The sequence below is a fragment of the Lagopus muta genome, chromosome 3 (genome assembly GCF_023343835.1).
Source record: "Lagopus muta isolate bLagMut1 chromosome 3, bLagMut1 primary, whole genome shotgun sequence".
Classification (NCBI taxonomy): domain Eukaryota; kingdom Metazoa; phylum Chordata; class Aves; order Galliformes; family Phasianidae; genus Lagopus; species Lagopus muta.
Window position 1 is genome coordinate 20,385,041 of NC_064435.1, and position 13,824 is coordinate 20,398,864.

A 13,824-nucleotide genomic window follows, 5' to 3' on the forward strand; every position below is an offset into this window, starting at 1 on the left:
AAGCCTCTTTCAGCCAAATTTTGGCTGGTCTCAGAGGCCTCTGCTAGCTTCACTGACCCAACGAAGGGAAAGAATGCAGCAGATTTCAATGTTTTTTAGTTATTGGAGAATCCAGAGCAGAGAGCCATGACACGTACTTTACCAGACCCACTATAAGAAAAAACTTATGCGAAACAAGTTTTCATCGACTCTGAGCCTTACTAAACTACCTTATTTTTTTTTGTGGCCTCAAACAACAATTCTTCCTCAAGACCAGAATCATTTTGATGAGAGAACAAAGAAATGATTTTTCTCTTACAGCAACCTTGTCACTATACAGCCAGATACAAGTCAGAAAATTAGAGATTATAAACAATACCTGGCATCTCTTGGCATCAAGATGAAGTTTCAGCTATCATGTCAGCAACATATTAAAAAAATCAGGCTATTAAAATCTGAGATGAGAGCACGACAGAATGTAACCCAAGACAGCAGAAAGCAAATGACAAGCAGCACAGACCTCCACGCCTGGAATTTTTTAATTCCTAGTGTTAACTCACAAACAATGGACAGCTAGTTTAAGTGATGCAAAAAACACTGATGTGGTTTAAAACTTCATATTCCCACCCCAAACAAAATACTCTTACTCTGTACCTAGACAGAAGTAGCAAGGGACTTTCTTTGCTTGGGTTTGTAGCACAAGGTGCTAGGAACAAGATTTCTTTCTTTGTAGTGCACCTTGCTGATCACTCTAGAAGCTTCTATTCAGTCTTGGGAATCATCTGGAAGCTGAAGTTTTCTATGGAGCACTCTTGTTGACATTTCCAAGAATGTCGGCCTCATTTCTTCTATGGCAAAATATCATGTTAAGCTGCCAGCCTCATGTCACCTTTGCTGACATCCGAAGTTAACAGCCTGGAAGATGCACAGTAGTGTCCTCCTTGGATGCCTGAGGCTTTTGCTTTTGTTCAGGGCCTCTTCCCTTACATCAGTGTGCTGCATCAGCCATGGGTACCATTGCCGATGGCACACGCGCCACCACCTGCTTCCACTGTTTACAGAACAAAGTCCCTTCTACTCCAATCCTCCCACTTCTACCGAGTTCCCTCCCTTCAGGACTAACAGATTTGCAATAGAAACCACCAGACCTGTAGCTGTGGAGTGAGTTGAGCAAGCTGCTGGGAATAATCCTGCCCTGTTGCACATTTTTCAGAAGATGTTTCTGGTGGAAATTTCCCATCCACTTGAGCTGGGTGTGCCTTCAGCAGAGAGCTTCACAGGACGGCCTCCAGAAGCCCCTTCCACACGACGTGCTTCTCAGATTCCAAGAACTTCAGATGCTGACAATTGTCAAAGTTCCAATTTCAGACATGACACAGTAAGTCCACAGGAGTTAATTTATATGGCATTTCCAAGCTGGCAAAAATTCAAATTACACAAAAATACCAGCAAGAAACTTGTTCTGCTGGTTGGGTGTTGGTGTATTTATAGCTGCACCTTCACAAGGAAGCTTCTCTGTTATCAGTAGGCCTGAAAATAGCAACATTTGTGTGCAGAAGAGTTGTGCAACAAAGGGAACTGAATTTCTTAGGCCAAGACAGAAGTCCTGTCTTAAAAACACACTTTATAAAGCAAGAAAATGTGGCTGTGTTCTTGAGTTTTTTTCATGACTTAGTAAATACAATTTTTTTGATGTTGTCATCCAGCAGACTTGGACAACCCAAAGGTTTTAGGAAAAGTCATTTATTTTGAAGTCCTTAACAAACATGACTGAATGAACAGTCCTACGATCAGAAAGCAACTCTATCTGGATTCATTTCAGAGGATTCAAAGGTCCAACTAACACCATCACCTATGTGATTCTTACAAAAGAAATACACCAGCGGATAACGGGAGACATTCCAGAGGTCAGTTGGTGAAATGTAGCCTTTCATCCTTGTTCTAAGGTGCTTCTGACAGTATGCTGAACCTTTCGTTGTGTTACACATTCACATCAGAATAACAAATGTCAGCTAAACATTAGGACTGATGTCCTCTCATCTACATTTGGGATTATCTGCCATTTGAAACAAGGTATAAACTCTTGGGGTGAACAATAAAAGCTGAGATTTGCATTACTGAAGTTTATTCTGGATCTGAGCACAAGTTCCAGTGGAATCAATTTTTTCTTCCCTTTTGCTTATGCTGAGTGTTTGTGTTGGCACAGCCATAGGCAATGGCTAAAACTGAGGTTCAGTCATAATGTAAAGAAAGCCACAGAAAACGACTACTTAGAAATACCAGCAGCAGACTGCTGAGCTCTAACAGACATATGCTCCATTTGGACTTTTCAAGCTCTTTTCCTGTCCTTTATCTGATAGGCTTCCATACCCCATTAACTTTTAAGACTTGCTTGTGAAGGGCGCAAGGAATAGAGTAATTGAAAGTAATTGAAATCTCATCCTTATGCCCAACCCTTAAGAGAACTCCATTGAACAAGTCATGTTATTTGGAAATGTCAATGCTTTGGAAACTAGGTTTTAATCCTGGGAGCAAACATAAATTAACTATATCTTCCCAAGTTCCACTAAATATAGTAGAAACACGCCCAAGGATGCAGCAAGACCTACCACAGGACTTCACTTAGCCCAACAGCTCGACAAAAAAGAGAAATGACTGCTAAAAGCAAATATGCAATTACTGTCTGTCGAAAATAAAATAAATACAAATTGAGCTGCCAAGTTTTTAGGTGACTGTCGGAACACGCCAGAGATTGTGATAAAATGGCTGAGGTTGTGACGATTTAGAAGAAATCTCCCACTGCAATAGACAACGGGAATACTTCAGGGAAATCGTCAGCAGTGGTAATAAAACATAACAAAACAAATGCTGTGCTATGAGTTAAGTCATCCAGAAGGTCCTAGCTCCGTTCTAACAGGAAAAGAAGAAAAAAGAAAAGCATCTGCCCGTTTCTAAAAGCACAGCTACCGTGTTGTCTCAGCACAGAGCAGAATCAATCACACTCCACGCCCCGTGTATCGCTAGAAACCTGTTAGGCTCTGCCTTAACGACAATCTGAATAGCTTACACGTGCAGCCCCGGCCCAGGTGTTGGTTTCTATAAGGATAAGCGCGCGTTTTGCTGACTTTGTTACTCAGTTTCCACTGAAGTGAGATGGCAAGGCGTTACGCGCGGCTCCCTGCTCAGCGCTGCGGGACGGAGCTCTCGGCGCCGCACGGCCGCGCGCTCCTCAAGCGTGAGGGGCGACTCCGTCACGGAGCGGCCGGGCCGCGCCGCCGCGAGTCATACACGCGCCGTCAGCTCCGGAAAACGACCCAGCGCAGGCAGCGAGAGGGCAAGGAAACCCCACGGCCGGCACAAGGGCGGCGAACCCCACCCCCGAGAGCTGCGGGCGGCCCGCCAGGCACGGGGCTGAGAGGACGCTGGGAGGGGAGGGGGAGGGGGAGGGGCGGCGCGCGGGTCTCCCCGAGGCGCGGGCTAGGCTCTCGCCGCCCCCCCTCACGTGGTCTACTACGGCCCCCGCGCATGACGTCACCGCGCACGGCGCGAGCCGCCTACCTATCGGCGGCGGTTTTAGTGAAACGGCCCCGCCCGGCAGCGCGTCCGCCACTCGGTGCGAGCGTTGCAGCGTGGTTACGCGACGCGGCCCCGCCCCGCCCGGCTCGGCGCACGGAGGGAGGGAGAAGGGCCCGCTGGAAGTTAAGATGGCGGCGCGTGTGTGAGCGCGGTGCGGGACGAGCTTCTTCCCGGCGCCGACGCAGCTTAGCCGGATCTCCTTCGAGTCCTGCGCGTCTCCCAGCGAGCCCGGCGCTCCGCCGGCGGCTGCGAGCACTCCCGGGGGAGGGCCGGAGGCTGAGCGCCCCCCTCCCCCCCGCCCCCATTGTGTGCCCGGCCCCCGCCCGCCCGCCTCCCTCTCTCCCGCCGCCGGGGGGGGCGGCGGCGGCGGCGGCGCCGACCATGACCTCGATCCACTTCGTGGTGCACCCGCTGCCGGGCACCGAGGATCAGCTCAATGACCGGTGAGGGGCAGGCCCCGCGCGGCGGGGGGCGGAGGGGAGGGGCCGCCGGCGCGGCTCGGCCCCCGGCGGGGCGGGGGAGGGACCGGGGAGCTCCGGGAGGCGCGGAGGGATCCCCCCTCTTCCCGTACGGCCGCCTGGTGGTTGTCCCGGGGGGCCTCGGCGCCCGCCTCTACCAGAACCCCCGTCTCTGCGCAGCCTTGGCCCCAAAGTTTGCCCCCCCCCCCCCCCCCCGCTCCCCAGAGAAGCTCCAGGCTGCGGGGGGGGGGGCGATGCGGGGCGGCCGTAACGGTGCGGGGGGATGGCTGCGTTACGCTGCGCTGTGCTGCTCTGCTCCGCTCCGCGCTGCCTGCCGGGCTGTGCGGCTGCTGAGGCGATAAAGGCACGGCCCGGCTCCTCCTGATGGCCGCTGCGGGCGGCTCGGCAAAGATCGGCCGGGAAACCTCGCGGCCAACTTTGTTAGTCGCCGCGGAGGGAGCCAAAGCGGAGCACTCGGGAGGAAATACATCTTGGGAGCGAGGTCTCCTGCCTGCTTGGTGCGGATTTGACAGCACTGTGCGTTGCAGCCCAGTGTTTTCCTGCAGTAATTGCGGTCAGCCCGCATCGTAGTTTGTAAATGCCACCGCTGCGCTTACCTCGTCGTTCCTAAGAACGTGTAGGTCCTAATCTTTGTTTCTTACAGACATATGTGCAAATAGCTCTGGATTTTTAATCGTTTCTGTATAAAGACTTAAATTTATTATTTTTTTTTACACTGCTGAAAAGTGTTGCTTATTTTTTATGAATATCTTCTTGATAATTATAATTTATAGAAGTGCAGGCTTGTATTGCCGTTCCTCTGGTTTCTCATCTGACCAGGCTGCAGGGTAGGTCAGGGTCCAGCTAACTTTGCTGCTGTTGGCACTTTGCATTAGGAGAAGTGGCAAATCTCTGCTGAGACATCTCCATTAATGCACAGCTGAGGTCCCAGAGCTTATGGCACGGAAAATAGGTCATCATAGAGATAAAACTTCTGCCAAACTGCATCATCCCTGCCCTTACAGAGGGAAAGGAAACGGGTCCTGGACTTGAAACATCTCAATGTGATGTGTTTGTTTATTTGTTAACCTGCTGATGCGTTTTTCAGGACCCAGAGGAGGCCTGCCCATTTGTAGGGGGTTGCTTGGCTGCCTGCTGGCTGCCACACAGCTTTGGCATGCATCCTGCACCCTTAGAGTGACAGACAGACAGGTGATGCTGTGCTAGGAGTTCTGTTTCCTCCTTGGGCTGTTTTCACTTAGGGCAGTGGTTGAGGACTTTCAACTTGAAAGGACCCCAGTGTTTTTTCTTTATCTTTCTTTTTATTTTTTAATGTTGATGGACCTTTTAGAAAACATTTAGTATGTAATTATCGTGCCTTGTTTAGAGTGAGAGAGCTTGTCAGTTTTTTCTTTAATGTTATGTGTTTTATTGACTTACCATTTAATATGGTGGCCCTGAAGTCTTGATAATGCTTCCCAAGTTATTTTTTCTGCTCCTTAATGCAGCAGCAGCACTTGTGACTTCTGGTTGATACAGGAAGCTTCATCAGGTGTGGTAATTAATATGTGGAGAAGGCAGTAGAGGTGCCCTGAAGTAGTGTCTTATTCAGAAAAAATCAGGTAGCTCTTGATCTGAGCTGCAAGGCATACATTTCTATTTCATAAGTGTCATTTTACAAGTGTGGTGGCTGTGCTTCAGAACTTATAGTGCAGTGAAGTTGCAACGATTTATAAATAGGGTGCTGGAAATGCCAGGTCAGTGTTAGCAGTAGCTGTTCTGTCCCTATAGATCAGGATCAAGAGAGCTTAATGAATTTTCATATTTATGCAAGTAGCAGTTAGGATCTTGGAACTTATCATTTCTGTATGATGGGATGCCCCATCCCTGGAGGCATTCAGGGCCAGGCTGGATGTGGCTCTGGGCAGCCCGATCTAGCGATTGGTGACCCTGCACGTAGCAGGGGGATTGAAATTAGTTGATCTTCGTGGTCCTTTTCAACTCATGTTGTTCTATGGTTCATTCTATGATGTTTCTTCCACCCTTTGCCCATTACAGTCAGTGCTGCATATGGTGGCCATAGCCTGACTTGTTTCCTATCTGCTTTCTGAGTAATGATCACATCTTAAAATCTGTGCTGGGGACTATGACTCTTTGTTGTGTAAGTTCATTAGTAGTGCACAAAGAACATGGTCGATTATATTCCTTTCATGGATGCAGTAATCACGTTTAAAACCTGTTTTCTTGATGTGTTCAGGATACTTGATGGCTTTCAATTTTTTATAAGAAAGTATTTGATAACACTATGCTTAATCATCTTTGTAGATATGGTAAGTGGGTGAATTGAATTTGGAAAGCATCCTTCTGTTGAAGTATTGTTCTTACGCTGTCTCCACAATATGAGGTGGCAGTTCTCTTCAGCTGGGTTTGGTGCAGTTTATGTCATTCTGTCCTGCACTTTTTATTCACTTTTCTGTGCAATTAGGTATCCCTTTTACTCATGCAGCAACTTGGAGAGCAGTGAAAAAGTAACTGTAGAACCCAACAGTTCGGAAGATGCCTGATTGCACAGGTGTAATGGGACAGTACTCCTTAATTAGCATTTTTGGAAATGGTTAGCATTGTGTCTTGATGGTGGTCACTGGAATTCTCTCTGCTTCCAACGTTTGCTTGTTCATGGTGCTTGTTCAGATGTTCAGAAGCTGGAAAAAGCCCATGGAGTGCACTGTTAGGTTTGCTTCTGAAGCTGAAGCTGTTAGGATTCATTCGCTTGAAATCCTAGAATCGTGGAATCAATAAGGTTGAAAAAGGCCCACAGGAACACCCTGTCCAACCATCCGTGAGTGACAGACTGTGCTTGGGTTTTGGATGAAGTAGTTAAGACTTTTCTGGTAAATTTATTTGGGAAGATGGGCAACTTGGGGTTCCCCAACCCCAGCATTCTGTTTGAACTGAATATGAAAGCCCTAATGTGAGGAAAAATCAGTATGACCTGCAGTTTAAGAAACAACTTCATAAAGCATTTGGGACGTAAATAATTACTTTAACCTTTGAAAAGGAGATGCCTAGCTTCTGTTGCAGTGTGAGTTAAATATATTTATTGGTTATCCACCTGTTCCATGTATGTTTCAGGGTTGGGGACTTCGCACTTTGTAAAGGAAGCTTGGCACGCAATTGGATAGATACCAAGTGTTAGTTAATGGCTTTTTTTTGGTTTGTTTCCTATTTTTTTTATTTTATGTTAGGGTAGGAAATGGGTATAATGATGACAAATAACCATTTCTTGGCTGTTATGAAACCTCACAGGAGCAGCTGAACTTGCTGCTGTGTGGAAAGGGAAGTCTTTCACCTTGCATTAGGCTTTGTGGCTTTCTGAACACGAGCTCCCGTTAAGGACAGGATTTGTCTTAAGGCTTTGCCTTTGCTATTACATTCTTACAAGAAAATTTTCATCAGCTAAGCCATTCGAGTTACAGCATAAAGAAGGTAAGATGCCATTTCTGAAGTGGTTATTGACGCATGGTTAATAGGCTTTTTTTCTCCCCTGTGAAGATGAGACCTAATGAATTTAGTTAAACTGGGTATTCTGAATGTAAGGTGAGTGGTATGAAATACGTTTTCTCACGGTACGCTCTTTGAAGTAAGTAATGGGACTGAGAAGGCTCATTCTGGGCTTCTGGGGGTATTTATGCGCAGTCAGCTTTGGGGGAAGAAAGAAGTCTCTTGCTTCTAAGTGAGTTTATTCTCCCTTAATACATTCAGTGCCTTTCTCTGTTATCTGAACGTTACTTAATTTAGGCCATGTCTAAACTGAGAAATGAACTCGCATTCTAAATTTACATAGTCCATGTTGCTTATGCTCTCTGATAACCAACCTCCATGAAAAAAGTACCTGGCAAGAGATATTCTTTTAAGCTGTGCCTGTGTGTCTCCTTGCTTGGGTACCCAAAAGCATCATTTCCAAGTAATGGGCGAGTGAAGAATGGATGCGTGGGCTGCTGCTCCAGCAGACTTTCTATCCCCTCTGCGTATACCGATGAACAAATCAGTTAAAAATCCCTAGCAGATGTTGCTGGAAGGAGCTGGGGCAGGGTGTGGTGTGGCTCTGTGCAGGAAGCCAGCAGGGATGAGGAGCTGTGTCCTGGCCTCAGATGCCTGCAGGAGAGGGAATGTTCCAAGTGCCTGAAGTCCAGAGCTCCATCTTCCATGTCCTCGGTCCTACTGGGAGACTTCCTGCCCAGGAGAGGGAGGGGTGCACTACTGCAGCCTTCTGTAATTACTTGAGCTCCGGTCAGTGGTTTATTTTGGTATGCTTTAAACTGCTTCCTAATCTAGTGTAGCACAAGTGAAATTAGCTTACCTCTAAGAGAAATAGGTGTGTTCGTTTGTGGGGAAACATTGCTAATATGGCATTTGAATTCCACGAGTTACAACTGCTTCATGAGCTTCAGTGACTGGAGATGTGCCGACTTCTTCTAGGCTGGAGTGAGGGAATGGCAGGGCTGTCAAGGTGTTATTATTGCCAGACTTTAGGTTTGTACCACCAGTGAGGTTCATGCAGTAGAAAGCAGGGCGTTAATGTTTGATCTCTTGATTTCAGTATTGCTTAAGGAGAATAATTTGGGAACTTGAGCATGTTCTTCAGTTTATTATCATCTTCATCTATGAACCGAAGTAGGTTCCGTCGAAATTCTGCCTGCACATTCTTTCTTTACTTTCTTAAATGTGTGAGGCATTTTTTTTTCTTTTTCCTTGTAGATCTGAATAAGAAATCCGACTCATCTTTGGGCAGCCTCATTCTAATTTAGTTGGTAAATAAGAATATGATTTATTCCACACTTAAACTAATTTAACTTCTATTGTTTAAACAGCTTAAATAAATTGCGTGTATGTATACTTCATAACTTCCAAGGCAAATTTTTCACTAGCTGCTCAGAGTTTACTTGTGAGCATCCTTTGATACTTGGCTGATTGTCTGAGGTTACTTACACATACATTGTCTGTGCCTGTTTGGACTTTGCTTTGCCAGGGTCCTTTTCTGTCTGTATTTTGTGCTGTGGCCCAAAGGCTGTTTCCTTTGAGCGCAGGTGTGATTGACTGTGAATGTCCTTGCTGGAACTTTGATGAGAAAGTGTAAATCAAAGTAACTGCCCTCATTGAATGAGAAAGGTTTGTTTGTCTCACCTCTCATGTTCCATCAGCTGTGAGTCTGATCCCACAGTGAATGGCTTGATGGTAAACTACAGTAAGCACAGTTTTGTGGATTGATGAGTATAACTCTGGAGTGGGTACACATCAGGGTAGTGTTCAGTCTACACTGAACAAGGGAGGATTTTGGAAAGTGCTGCAGGAGGGAGAATGGGAGTGAAGAGCAAGGGAAGAGGAAACGAGACTGAGTTCCTTCCATTTTGAAAGCAGCAAGTTTATTTTGGCTACTGTAACGCGAAACTGCACTGTGAATGTGATCTGGGATGAGAGTAGTTGTGAGCAGTCACGAGGAACTCAGGAAAATAGCAATTGGGCCACAAACACAGCCTCGTTTTTCTTCGTTCTCAAATTATCTGTGCAGTTTGGGCATTTTTGTTGATTCTACCAATGAAGAAGTAAGGATTAATATCTTGATAGCTGTGTTTTAGGGATGGCAGTGTATGTCAGAGCTGTCAGAAAACAACTTTAATTCTGAGAAATCTAAGCTATCAGTCAGTGTCCACGTTCTAATTATTTTCTAAAGGTTAAAGTCTGTGATCAATTGCATATTTCTAAGGCAACTCTGGTATAGTAAGTGTGTTTATTAAATCTTGCAGAAGTATGCTTTGTGGAAACTCAAAGGAGGTACGTCATAAATATATAACTAAGCCACGTGGTTTAATGAATGTGCATAATACCCTTTTTCTTAAACTTTCTGAAGTTTGAGTAAATAAATGTGATTGTGTACTGAACAGTTATGTAAGAAGTTACTTAATGCTTCAGTAAAGCAACCAAAGATGTACCAGAGCATGGCAAGCTCTGCAGTGTGCTCTAGCTGTGCTGTAACACTTATGGTCAGCTGTTCTTGAATTAAATGAAATAGAATGTGGGATGTGTTTGAAAATGGGGGGGGGGGAGGGCTTTGGAGTACTTTCCATAGTGGTGATTACACTGTCTGCAGTCTTGGTAGCTAATTTTATTCTATGTTAAAAGTTCTGTCTTTCCTTGTATCAACTCAACAGCCACCTTAAGGGAAAGAAAATCAGATAGGAAAAACTACATGTGCTTTTCAGTTGATTGTTTTACACTTGAATTCAGTGAACTCCTATATGGGCTTGGTTTTGATTAATGCACATAGAAGGCCACGCTCAGTGGGCATCTCTGTGCCCCAGAGAACATGGGGCCAAGGCCTAGTTATAGTGGCTAGAGGATTTTAAAGTGGGAAATTAAAAATTGAAGGTAAGGAAGTATTGAATTAAGCATGGAAATGGAATTTTCAAGGTATGCATGTTTTTGGGGCAAGGTTTTGAACTAATCAGTTTAAATGAAAGTGGTCACAGTACAGATTAGTCCACTATAGCAACAGTTATTCACCTTTCACATCAATTTGGTATCTTTTTGGCCTAGTGTTATTTTAATATTATTTTGACAATTAAAATGTAGAGCACAGTGTTAAGAGTTTGTCAGTGTTCCCCAGTAGCGTTTACTTCACTCTTCCCTTCCAGAGACAAAAAAAAAAAAAAAAAGAAAAAGAAAAAGAGCAGTTTTGTATTTATTTCAAGATCTTTGGTACATTTGACAGAGAAGTTGTACCCATAGAAAGGTATGGAGCTTGCCTCTTGTTGAAGTGCAGACATGCTCAGTGGCTGTTTTTGTAATCCCAAGTCTGTTATGTTATACCATAAGATGTCTCTTGGAGACTCCTATATTGTGTGTATCCAAAAATAGATGAAATTTGGGTAGCTCTTTTTCAGTAGGCCAGTTGCTACCTGTTGCCAGAAAAGATGCGTCAAAATAGCCTTGATCCCCTGCATTTCTGATATTTAACTTTTTATGTAAATCTTATATTATAGAATGTGGAATAAAAACCAGAATCACTCAAATGATTAATGCTATTTTGGAAGTTGACTGTGTTGGAGCTACCAACTATCAGTGTTGGTTTATTGCCAGCCATGAGGTCTGCCAACTGAGTTTTGTGACAGCAGTAGTGTAACTCGGCAGATGATTGCATGGAGGCTGCTGGAGGCTCTCACCACTTTATGAAATCTGTGTCTTTAGGAAAAAAGAGTGGAAAGGAGTACATAGGAGCATACTTTGTTTGATTGGCTTGGGGTTTTTCTTTTTTCTGTGCTCCAACCATCACCGTAGACACTTGGGAATATCACAAGTGATCCAGGGCTGTGATGGCCATACAGCTGCAGTTGCTGGAAAGCAGCTCCTGGGGAAGCTTCAGCGCTCTGTGCTCAGGACTTTGTGGTATTGCTTTCTGCAGCGTGTTTGCCTTCATCTCAGCGGTGAGGTGGATCTTAACTGGGGTCTCTGAACACTGTTACATGTTGTTTCATCACATATTTTCCTCTGTGGAGTCTGACACTGCTTATACATAGAAGTATCTGTTCTACACTATCTTTTATCAAAGCTTTAACTGGAAAAGAAATATTTACTGATCTGGAAGTGGTTTTGATGACAGCTGTAGGCCTTACTCTTATCGCTGGAAGTTGCAGATTTGTGATGCTTCCTTTGGTGAAGGTGGGATCAATTGGATTGCTCTTCATCTTGCAAGATTTTGTTTTCTTAAACATCTCTGTGTACGTTCTTTCGTTTTCAACATGCAGATTTGCCATTCTGTATCAACTGTGAAAATGATCACAGGTACATCTTTTTCTTTCTGGTAAATACAAAGAAGTTCAAAAAAAAGAAAGGAGAGAAAATGAGAAAAGAATTTGAGTTTTAATTTTTTTTTTTTTTTTTAAGCTCTTGAGAGAGCAGAGGTGTTGTCTGACCTTCAGTGAAGGTCTGAAGATCTTTCTGTTCAGCTTTGACCTCACTTTAAGCATCACTACCTGCAACCCTCCCTGCCACCGAAAGACACTGACACAATTTGCTGACTTTGGTGAACTGTATCTGTTTCTACAGCAGGGATTTAAAGGTCCTTAATGAAGCATTCCAGTGAGATGAGCCATGTAGTGGGGACAGATCATGTGTTGGGGATTGCCCTCCCTGGATGATTAGGTGTGGGAGGTTAGCAGGGGTTTGCTGGTGTGCTGTCTGCTTCTCTTGTGGCACTAAGGTGTATTGAGTGAAGCTGTGCCCTGAAACTGGACTGCTGTAGGCCAGATGTGAAAGAGGAGGTACTGTGCTGCTTTACGAGCTCCTGTAGAGGAGTCAGAATGCTAGCTGCACTGAGGGGAAGCACCTGGAGTGCTGTGCCTGCAGTATGGCTGGAGAAGAGAGAATCTACTTTTCAGCAAAGCAGAAAAAGGGCTGTGATGAGCTGTGCGCCCCAGAAAGCCCGGTTTGCTTTGGAGGGATTTCACCTATACTGTAATGCTGCAAAGGAACAACTTCAGGAGAAAAAATGAAGAGAATCCTTTGATACTGTGTCTGGGACTGCACAGTGTGGGAACATCTTTACTTCTCTGTATTTAAATGCCATGTTTGGATTGTTTCACTTCAGTGAGTTTTGCGGTGTGTTCTTTAAATACCCAGTTGACGCTTAGAAATTTAGGCTAAAGTTACAGAGAGAAGTGAAAAGTTGCTTCCTCTGCTTCAGTGAAGGTTTTCATCTTGGAGATGGTGGAAATTGCTTTAATTGTTTTAATGTACTCTTATTAGCCTAAAGCTGCAACACGTCAGATTAGATGTTAGCACCTGTAAATGTTTTTTGTTGCTGTTCAGTGGTGAGTAAGTCTTTGAAGAGAATATGATGCAATTCTTGCTGCAGCTATTGGATGAGATTTCTATTTACAGTGCATCATGCTTTCATGATACTTACCAGATTAAGAAGGTCTTGCACATGTCTAGTGAGTGTCAAAAATGTTTTTCCTTTCTTTTTAACTACTAGTTTCCTAACACATGGCTTGGAGAGGAAGATGGACGTACATAAGTGGAACAAGTAAAAAAATCCTTAGAGTGGTCAGGTAGTTTGGCTCATGTCCTCTGGTTGCTTTGTTGGGCAGTGAGCTGAGCCTGGCGTGATGAAAGTGCTCATGAAAGATGGCTGTTCCCAAAGGATGACCAGCAAGGGATGCATTTTGAAAGCTGAGTGTGGTGAATGTTTCCGTTGAAAGCCTATATTAAATCTTAGGACAGCTTGCTTACTTTCATGAAGAAAGCTTCCATTCTTATCAAATGGATAAAAGTTATGAAATGAAATTTAACTTGTGTGAATTTCAGCACTTGTGTAAGTTAAGTAAAATTGCTTTAAAATTTACAGAAGAACTTCAGTACTGTACCTGGTAGTATGAACTGAGTTTGCTCTGCAGCTCTCTTGCATTTCTGAGCCTTGCTTGATTTTCTGTGGTGAGATAGCACAGATGGAAGGCTCCTCGGATAAATTTCTCTGGAAAGATAAGCGTATTTTGAGAGAAATAACTTCTGGTGCATAGAGTGCCCCATGTGAAGGCTGAGCTCCTGTGATCCTGACCTGGAGTCTTTTGTGTTGCTTGATGTGAGTGTAGCTCCTTTCTCTACTGCTCAGTTTGAAGAAGCTAGAAGTTGTAGCTGCTCAAACGGAAATAAGGGAAATCCCGACATGGCTGCAGGCTGACTGCTTGTCTTTCTTCACAACTGATTTTTGCATCAGTTTTGGCTGGGCTATTTAAAGAATGTGCATCTCAACACA

The 13,824-nt window shown here is 44.6% G+C and overlaps 1 protein-coding gene across 1 annotated transcript in view; it reads left to right on the plus strand.

Moving 5' to 3' along the window:
- Positions 1 to 3,865: 3,865 nt before the first annotated feature.
- The window catches only part of UBR5 (ubiquitin protein ligase E3 component n-recognin 5), a 79,581-nt gene continuing 69,622 nt past the window's right edge, over positions 3,866 to 13,824 (plus strand). Inside the window, exon 1 of the mRNA XM_048939052.1 lies at positions 3,866 to 3,998. Within this exon, the coding sequence (XP_048795009.1) occupies positions 3,937 to 3,998 (62 nt within the window). The 5' untranslated portion in view covers positions 3,866 to 3,936. The remainder of the gene's footprint in view (positions 3,999 to 13,824) is intronic.